The 10,473-nt window shown below is 45.1% G+C and overlaps 1 protein-coding gene across 1 annotated transcript in view; it reads right to left on the bottom strand.

The window, feature by feature from the left end:
- pcdh7a (protocadherin 7a) overlaps positions 1 to 10,473 on the bottom strand; it is a 43,523-nt gene that overhangs the window by 23,377 nt on the left and 9,673 nt on the right. Inside the window, exon 3 of the mRNA XM_023419211.2 lies at positions 8,774 to 9,556. Coding sequence (XP_023274979.1) covers positions 8,774 to 9,556 — 783 coding nt within the window. The remainder of the gene's footprint in view (positions 1 to 8,773; positions 9,557 to 10,473) is intronic.

The raw sequence follows: 10,473 nt of genomic DNA, 5'->3' as shown, positions 1-10,473 counted from the left end.
CACCCCCTCCTACCACCAGCCTGTTCGTTGTAAGCCATGGGTACTGACCAGGCATGTCTTTTCTTCTCTTCCACTCACTTCTCTTCTGTTTTTACTCCCCCTTTCTCTTCTATCTCCATCTTGATCTTTCGATATATCTATCTTCCACCAACAATTCTAAAACAGATGGCTACACTTAGCCCGGGGCAAAAACATTGGCTTTGGACTACAGCGCTACCAGGGCCAGTCTTTCGCAGTCATGCAAGATCTAATAAGCTGATATCCGGCGAGAAATGTGCTCTGATTCGCCAGTGGCAAAAATGCATAAACCATATTGCTCGGTGCAGTTATTCACACCTTAGGCTTGTTCCTTGGTAGCATGCTTAATTTTATCCAATCAGGAAAATGAAAATCAAAGATTAAAGCTGACTTTAACTACAGTTTAAAAACAGAAGAAGAAGAGGGGGAGGGGTACGTGGAGAGGGTTGTTAAGAGCCATTTGTAAAATTTAAAGAAACTATTAAGTATTATTAATAAAAAAAAAAAAAAAGTTTGGGACCATTAAAAAAAAAAATAAAAAATAAAAACACGTTTTGAAAAGATGGATCCAGATGGAGAGTGATAAAAGAAATGAATCCACTTTGGGAGAACAGAGAGATCAATCAAAGGGTAGACAGACGGAGTGTGTGTGTGTGTGTGGAGGGGGAGGCAGACAGATGACAGATATTGGGGAGGGAGGGTTGGAAAGAGACACTTCTTTATTGGATGAGATACAGAGGACTGTGTTCAGGCGACTAGTCTGTGGAATATTCAATCATTCATAGTGATGTTCTTCTTGTTATCCTTGTTTTATAACTTTGTACATTTGAGTTTGTACCTGTGGACTGAAAATGAAGCTTTGGGGACTTAATTTTTAAATTCTGAACATTCAGTTTCTGCCTCCATACTCTCTTGCAGATTTGTGCGTTCACTTTCATGACTTCAAGCTTAAATTTAAAAGCTATGAGGTAAATGAAAAAACAATGCAATGGTGTCTCCCTGCATGCTCACAGACTTCTGACAGGTTTACTGGGCGGTGAGGTTTGGAAAACAGAGGGTCCATAAAGAGAGAGGGGGGGGGGGGCATTTAACAGCTGAACAAAACAATCAGTGCAATTGGATGTTCAAGTCTGCCAGTCATGTAACAGTGAGACAGCTGTTGTTAGCGATGCGCACCCAGACAGATGTCTGACTAATGATGTCACACAACCAGGTAAAAGACCTGATTTAAGAACACTTCAACCCAAGACATATAAATCTAAATCTCTATGATATATAATGTCTATAAAACCTGTAACTGATGGAATTAAAGCCTCAGCATGCTTAAAACAAAGTAGTTTAAAACAAAGTAATTTTCGAATCATCTAACATTATCTGCCTCTCGAATGTTGCATTCAGGGAGTGATGACTGCCTCTAACAATTTTTGTAACAGACAATACGACAATCACGCCCACAGTGGTCATTGATTGGCCAGGTGGGTGGAGGTGATAAAGTAAGACAGGGTTTGAACTTTTCTCTGAAACTCTATTCTGTCATTCCTCCATCACTTTCTGTGTGTACAACTCAGTGCCACATCATGAATGCTTTTGAAGAGAGACTGTTGAAAAGTGTGTGCACTTATACCCATTTTTATGATGCACTGCGTGGATTCATAAAGAGTTCAGGGACACAGTGTGATGCAGCCAGGTATAAACAATTTAGCCTTTTTAGACGTGGTTGCACGACACACTGTACGACCTAGTTCGCTTCAAGCATAGAGAGCCCTTTGCTCAACTTTTTTACGGCGCAGACTGTAAAGCTTTGAACACTTTGAACCGAACACACAAACTCACCGGACAGTTTACGGATGGAAATATAAATGGTGAAAAGCGCCTGATGTACAAACTTTCCCAACAGAGTTTACAGCGACAAACTTCACTACACGAGGTTACAAAACAAAGATGACAAGTTGAAAACTATATTTTCAGCGCATCTTAGACAGAATAAAGCTATTAGTATGATGTCAATCCACCTCATATAATGAAAATCTCTCACATGCTGCCACTGATCTGACAGCTGCAACATCCACTGGCAAGGCAAACAAATTTAAATCACTTCAGTTCGCCTCACTTCAATTTGATTCAGTTTGACTCAGTCCTACTCGATTCCATACAGTCTGAATTATTCAATTGAGCTGAGTTGGGCTCAGTCCAGTTCAATTCAAAATCCATTCAAGTCAATTTAATTCAACCCAACTCAATACCACTTAATGCACTGAAGATTCTTTTGTGTAGGTGGATAAAACCAGTCACAGGGCTACTAAGCTGTCTAGAATCCCTGTCTATTGCGAGAGAGACCGCTTTTGTTTAGCAATATTGGGTAAAATTGCTCAACCCACAGACAGCCATTAAGGTAATGCTGGAAGGCAGATGAGCCGAATGCAGGGCTGTACAATGCAGAGCAGAGTCTTCAAGAAGCAAATAAAAGGAAGCATCACAGCGAGGGGCTTGCTATGTAGGTCTTTGTGTGTGTGTGTGTGTGTGTGTGTGTGTGTGTTTGTGTGTGTGTGTGTGTCAGGGAGTTAAGAGAGAGTGTGTTTGTAAGCCTCTGCGGATGTGTGATTCTAGGAGACAGAGTGTGCCTGGGCTTGTGCATGTGATTCGATCCAGAGGGAGTGGAAGAAGAGACTGATGTAAGAGCCGGAAAACTTTCCTCTCCGCTCGTGTGTCATCATATTCTTATCAGAGTTCGTCTGCTCGTGGTGAAAAGTGTATATGCATAAGGATCTGGGAGGGTGTGTAATTATGTGCTATTATGTACACACAAGAGCGTGTTTCAGTGGGCACGTCTGCGTGTGTTAAGATCACACGTCTGACAGTGGCTGCTGTGTGTGAGTGTGTGTGAGTGTGTGTCCCTGCCTCAGCTTGTCTGTGCGTGTCTGTGTGGGAATGACATTCCCACATTCCTGCCATTTCACAGAGAGCTTGAAACAAAAGCTGAAGGGGGGAGTTGTTAACACAGTAACATTATCAGCTGAACAGCCTGTCTGTATTATCTCGTGTGGTAAACAGCCAAGACAGACAGAGGACTTCCAATCACATCCCAGCTCTGGGTGACCTTGACAAGTGAGGAAACCGACAATTTCTCTCCCCCTGCCTCCCGCAATCTCACTCCCTCTCATTCTCTCCTCGCTTTGTCTTTTCTGTCTTTGTCCCGCTGTCCTGAGCTCAGACACATCGAAACACACACACACACACACACACACACACACACACACACACACACACACACACACACACACACACACAAACCCTTGATTTAATAAATTTGTTGAGGAGGTTTCACTGACTTTCAATCATGACTTCAAAAACTTCCCATCACCCTCACTACCACACTGCCTCCCCTTCCCTTTACCTTCACCTGATCATTATTCTGATCTTCAAATGAAACAGTTTTTATGGGGTAAGGTTGACCACTTAATTCACATCACTTTTCAGATCGCATCTTCATCCCACCGAGTCCACGCTGGTCGCGCACTGATAGCAACGTGCCAGCACAGGAACAGTAACTGCAGTCCTCCGTCACTTCCTACACTGGATGCAGTCGGGCACAGCACTTCTATCAGTAGAACAAGCTTAGACAGCGCTCACAGCCCAGTTCACAGGGAGGCTAGTTACACACGTAAGTGAGAAGAAAATAGAGTTAGAGTGTTGTTAGGGTGCTTTCACGTCTACAATCATTGGTGCAGTTCAAAACAAAATCTGGTGATAAAGTGAAGGAGTTAAAATCTTCCCCTCCACATACACCTGATATCAGATGACCAAAGTCTTAGGTCATGGGATGACAAAGGACTGCGACTGAAAGCTCCTTGAAAAAGCTGATAAGTGGACATTGAGACTTTTTTTTTTTTTTCTTTTTTGGTCCTACTCTAGTGAGTTTGCCCATTTGGTTTGTTATTTTTTTACACTGGTATGAATGATGCTATAATTCAAAGTCTAGTGTCGACCAAACAACTGGTCTCCTTCAACACAGCTTTGAAGTGAACTAATACCAAACATAAAATACGGCTCATTCACTACAGATTCTGTTAGTGAAATAACGTGGCAGTGGTATTAATTAAAACGCTTAACTGAATAAATTTACAGGAATTCTGTGTCATAGCAAATGTTACATAATCTATTTTCTACATAGTTATCATAGATTATTGGGTAACCATAGTAACACAAATCTTTTTCCACATCTTAAAAAACATAAAACTTGATTTACAGTAAAACAGATGAGGTCTAGTAGCAGTCTTAACTAATGATGTTCACAACCAGCTGTTACTTCAAGAGCTCTTTGTCACCAGTGGGGATGAAGAAAGCCACAGTCCATCAAAGTGATTTAATGTTTCCAATTATTGGTTTGGTTGTGAAACATTAAATTACACACAAAACCGACAAGAATGAAAATGCACTAGGGTTCAGTGTTTTTCTTTGGTCTGGACCAGTGGAACTGAGCTGCAAGTGTGAAAGCACGTTTAAGCAGAGAATACTTGTAAGGTATCCATATGATCCTGGTCAAGCAGAAAATCAGTGTTTAGAGGGTTAGTGTGTGTTTCACCTCCAGAGCCGAGCATATAACACAAACACAAATCTGTGACCATTTTCCCGTCATGTTTGAACCTTTCTTCATCCCCTCTCCTCTTTCTTCATCGCACTGACTCTCACCTCCTCCCCGTCCCCTCCCCTCGCTCTTTGTCTCCAGGTCAGTGGATCAGTTTTCAGTCTGCCTCGCTGGGTGCTCCCCGCTTTGGTTACCTCGTCCTTCTCACCTCTCACTTACCCCACCCCCTCACCTCCCCACCTACTCACCCCATGAGCATATGGCCGGCTGCACAGCCTGAACTCGCTGCGGCTTTAATAAATACATCAGTGCATTGTGGTATCATCATGACAGGGGTCATGGGTCGGTTGCATTTTGTGTGTGTGTGTGTGTGTGTGTGTGTGTGTGTGTCTAACAGGGAGAAAGAGAGAGAGGGAGGGGAGTGTGTCTGTGTTTGTTTCTGGTTGACAGTGCCTTCACCTCTATGACCCTAATACATGCCGCATGTTATCACAGGAGGTGTATGTGCGTATGCGTTCATGATGTGGCGTGGCTAAATGCGCGGAGGGGTCGGTGTGAGTCTATGACAGACGCTCATCATATTTAATCCTCGAGGGATTTCGTTGAAATGAAAAGCTGCTTTTCAATTTTATAATCCAGTAGACCTAATCTCTCCGCCTGCGCCTGTCCATACAGTCCAATTAGATGAACAAGACCGGCCGGATGAGTCCTATTCACCACAAACTCATCTCCATACCGCGTCCTTGCTGTGTCAAAACATAGTGTCGGCCCACGCGAGCCCAGCACTGACCTTGACCAGGCATTGTAGAACTGTGCAATGCGCAAAAAACTGCGCTGTCAACCCACCTGTTTCTACTGCAGTCTTGGCCTTGTTAACGGGGCATTGATTAGGCTTTGGATGTGTGTGTTTATGTGTGTGTGTGTGTGTGTGTCTGTTTGGAAGTGGGTGTGTGTCTGGTTCGATTCAGCCTTTGTGGCACCGCACCCGCCCCCACACACCCGCTGGGTCCAGAGAGAGAAAGTGCTCACTACGGTAAAAGAAGAAGTGACACTAGTGAAAACGCTGAGTCCATTCATTCTCAGAGGTCAGTGTGGCGCATGGAAGAGGCAAAGGTAGCAGTGGTGGGGTGTTTAGATTTATGGCTGTGCATATGGTAAAGATACTACAAAGGGGAACAAAGGGTAAGAGCCAAAAGGAGAGGAAGCAAAGGACAGTGCAAAGCGCTCATTGAGATAAGGTACACACTGCAGTAAAAAGACTACTAAAGAATAAAAACCCATGAAAACTGAAATGTAATATCGAGTCAAACAACCACTACGACCTTTGTTGTGGTTGACTGTGGATAGCAGACAGCAAAAACTGTTTTGTGGCAGCGTGTGTGTGTGTGTGTGTGTGTGTTTGGTGGTGGTGGTTAGAGGGGAGAACGAGGCCACTTTGCCCATATTGACTGCAGTGCCATGTGACTGCTGTGATCATTAATGTGTCCTGATGCCAACGGGTATCCTGATGACCCACATCTCAGCAGTCCACTCTCTCTCTCTCTCTGGCTGCCACCCAAACCAGACCTCTCTCTCTCTTTCTCTCTCCCATTCTCTCGCTCACTCTCTCCCTGCATCTCCCTACTTGGAAGCACATACTCAAACCTTCTCCTTTACACTTTCTCCATCAAGCATTAGAAGGCCGGGTATCGAACCTCGATACTTTTCTGGTACCGACTAAAGTGTGTCTGTGGCGCTGAGTATCAGAAACTGTCAGGACACTAATGTCTTGTCTCGATTTGTTCGATCATTCTTTTATTGAATATTTACTGTTTTAAATCAGATTCCTGAGGTATCACACACACTATCCTCACATCCTCAATCCCAAAGTTTCTCCTCTTTCTCTCAATTGGCTCACACTGCCTTTTTTTTATGTCATTGCCCTCCTCTCCTGCCCCTCTCTCTCTCTCTCTCACTATCTCTCTCTCTTCCCCTTCCCCTTCAGCTAACCTCTATCTCTCAGCCCTGTGCCTGCTTTTGAGTATAACAGCCCCTTACTCACTCTTTTGCTCTCTTTCCTGCTCCCCTCCTGTTCAGTTTTGCATTTATTCATGCCCATTGATATGGATATCCTCCCTCTTCCCTCTCCTTCTCTTCTCCTCAGTGAACAATTTAGATTTAAGAGATTCAACACCGTTGACTGAGCTGTTTTATGATCTTGTTGCCTCTCTGATGCAATCTTGCTCTTGATCCACGATGCCCAGTTTTTATTACTTGCCTTTTTTGCATTTGTTTTTTTTCTCTCACGCGCTCTCTCTCTATTTGGAGCACCCTAGTTGGTGTGATGATGTGCTGACTTCAGATGAACACTTTTTGGAGTTTTCACTGACCCAGTAAAGTAGCTTTGAAATTCAAAGTCCCCCCCCCCATCTCGTTTACTCCATCTTCCTCCCCTCTTAACCTCCTATAATTCTCTCCCACTCCTGATCTAATGCTATTCCAAATTCTGTCAGCGTCCCAGTTCCTACATTTGGCGCATACACGCCACCCATTACTCCCTGAGTCTATCTCTCACTTACACTCGCATATAAAATGCATATGCCTTCGTTAAATAAGCAGTCCCTCAAGCACAGTGACAGGCACCCACCAACACAAACCTGCTCACTTCGCCAAACTGTTCCGAGTTAACAAATTTTGACACGTATGCGAACGCAGTCACGCACACGAGCAGCCAAAGTCTTAGACACACGCACACACACAGAGGGCCGTATATGAAATAACTGGCTGTTGAATATTTTGGCGCTGGGGTGGGGCGGGGGTACACAGCAGAGGAGTTAATTACCCCATACGATCAATAATTCATTATGCTGTCAGTTTGTGTGTCTGTGTGTCTCCGTATGTGTGCCGGCATGTTTTGAGTGCACGTAAGCATGAACACCAAACTCTCCAAGTAAGCATTTTCTTTCCCTGGGAACGGCAGATTAAGAGGATTGACTCTGTAATGGATTAACCTCAGGAGTGTGTATGATGTGCGCACGTTCCCCTGTGTGTGTGTGTGTGTGTGTGTGTGTGTGTGTGTGTGTGCGTGTGTGTGTGTGTGTTGAGCAGGATCAGAGAGCCCATGTATGAATTGATTAGCCTAAGAAGCTCCTTTCCTTCCCTTTTAATGACCACATCAGCACTTTTTCACCACGGGAAGGATAAATGTAGAGCTGTCCGTCAAGGAAATGTGACACCACCCCTTTAAGAAGGGTTAGCTGTCACTCAAACATCACTCTTGGGAGCACTCCCAATGGACTAGGGAGACCCTGCTGTGTCAGTGTGCCTACAATGATAGATGGTGCCTCTGTGCGTGTGTGTGTGTGTGTGTGTGTGTGGAGAGAATGGTGAGTGACCGTCTCTATGCAGTATTTATTTGTCAGCAGGACTTCAGCTTTTAACTGGAGCTTCCTGAGGAAACACCAAAGCCACTGCATCCATTATCTATGCAACTGATATTGTTTACCGCATAAGCATATATTCTGAATGGAAGAAACATAACAGCTTGATAAGGGGAACAGAAACACATCATGACCAATTACTCTGTTGGAGGCAACTATTCGCCCACTCCCTCTGTGCCCTTACTCCAACTGAACTCCTCGGGGGGTTTATACACATGGTCACACACACACGCACGCACGCACGCACCCAGTCATGCATGTATACACAAATGCACATTCACGTATTGTTTGGCTACAGTAGGGGGGTTGACTCATGTCCCCTGCATTAGATCTTGCTAAACAGAGAGCTGATGTTTGACATGGAGCACACACACACACACACACACACACACACACACACACACACACACACACACACACACACACACACACACAAAATGACAGCAGGGTACCATCACACTGCTCACTGGCTTCGGATGTTGACATGGACACACAAGTATGTGAGCTGCTGTGAACACACACTGACAGCTATTTTGTGGAGATAAAAATGGTGTTTAGACATTGGCGACGGGGTGTGCGGTATGGTATGTCAACAGATAGGAGAATAAGAAGAGATGAAGCCGGTGAGGAGGAGGAGGAGGAGACAGAGATCAGGAGCCAGAGATAGATTTAAAGAAAGAGGGGATAGGGCAAACCAAGATCGAGGAACCATGGAGACAATGTCAACCCAGTCCCTTCCCAGAGCTCCTACCTGTTTGCTGTACTTGTTCCCAGTCTGGCAACCATACTCTGAGCACTGGTCAGATCCCAGGGACATGGCGTCTGCATTGCCACTGCCCCCACTACTGCTGCTGCTGGAGCCGGCACTCCCCACACAACCTCCACTGCCCACAAAGGTGTTGGAGGGAGGCAGCTCCTGGACCGCCTGGTGCTTCTTTCCCTCAGCTGGGGGGGAGTGGGGCTGTAGGTTCACTGCAGGGAGAGGTGAGCTGGATTTGTAGTGTCTGGCCAGGTCTGGGCTTGATTGGTGCCTCCTGCCGCCGCCCATCCGCGGGCTGCCAGGGTCACCATCCACAGCACAGTAGCGGGCTGCCAGGCGCTCGCTAGCACTACTCAAATCCTCCTCATCATCGTCATTGGCATGGCGACGCAGTCCATTGACTGTGACGATACCGCTGTAAAGTGATCTGTCTGACTTCCCTCCTCCTGCAGCTGCACTGCCGCCGCTTCCGTTACGTTTGTCCCGTCGAGGTTTGCGTCCACGGTCTGATCCCCCGCCACGGCCCGCCTGTGGTTGAGCCCCTGGAGGACTGAAGAAGTCTTCCTCTGGCTCCTTCTTACCAGCCTCATAGCCATTCTTGCCCTGAGCACCGCATTGCCGAGCTGTGACCACGAGGAGTATCACTAGGATGACGGCTGCGGCTCCCGCCAGGACACCAATGGCTACACTGAGGCGCTGTTTTCCTAATGCACGCTCACTGTCTGGGTCCCCTGCAATGTCCAGTGACAGTGGAGCCATCAGGCTTCGGGCCACCTGTAGTGAGAGCGAGAAAGAAGACGAACAATAGAGAGAAGATGCAGAGTATTAGATGGAAAAGAAAACAAGAGACAAACCATCAATGAGAAAATAGTCCAAAGCAGTGACTGTAAAAGATGACACAGTGGGTGTGAGCCACAGAGAAACATCAAACAGCATCTTCAACTTAATTAAACTCATCACTGTGTTTTAGTGGAGGAGCTTCCCCATTATTCCCAGACACATAGTGTCACTAAATATATAATTGCTCTTGCTTCCCTGTTGCAGCATTTCAAGTTGAGCCTGTAATTCTCCACTTGTGATCTCACATCATCTGCAGTGTTACAGGAAATGCCTAGGATTAAACTGTTTAAAGCTGATTAAAAAGACTAAAGGGAAACTTTAGACATTGAGGTTCGGGACAGTTAGAAGAGGACAGGTAGGAGAAACAGTCAATAAATGTGCAAATAAAGGCAAGAGTCATGCTATGAAAACATCCCCAGGACACAAACACAACTTCTGTCTCATCACTGAACAATGTCCCTATTGTGAATGATGGCGTAGGCGTGGATTTGTTAAGGATTTGCTTATCACAATTTTTTTTTGCTCTGGGAATTGGATGGACAGACAGATAGAAGGCTACTGTAAATATGTGTGTTCTGTGGAATATTTGTTAGAACCATTTTTTGTTGTTTCTGTTTGAGCATAATAGTTTTTTTGTTCCAAGGCAAATACATGCTAATCCCATTTTAATCAATATATATTACACTTATATTTTGTATTTGGGTTTAAGACAGGGGAGAATAGTGATCTTCCATTATGAACACACTCACACAGACTGAGAGACACGCACACGCACACACAAACACACACACATACATGCTCTGAGCTTGTACACTAATAAAAGGATCATTACAAGAAAGTGGGTTATGCTG

The sequence above is a fragment of the Seriola lalandi genome, unplaced genomic scaffold (genome assembly GCF_002814215.2).
Source record: "Seriola lalandi dorsalis isolate HSWRI2012SDOR001 ecotype SW California unplaced genomic scaffold, Sedor1 jcf7180002054591, whole genome shotgun sequence".
NCBI lineage: Eukaryota > Metazoa > Chordata > Actinopteri > Carangiformes > Carangidae > Seriola > Seriola lalandi.
Note: the sequence above shows the minus strand (reverse complement) of the source record. Positions and strands in the feature narration are given on the sequence as shown.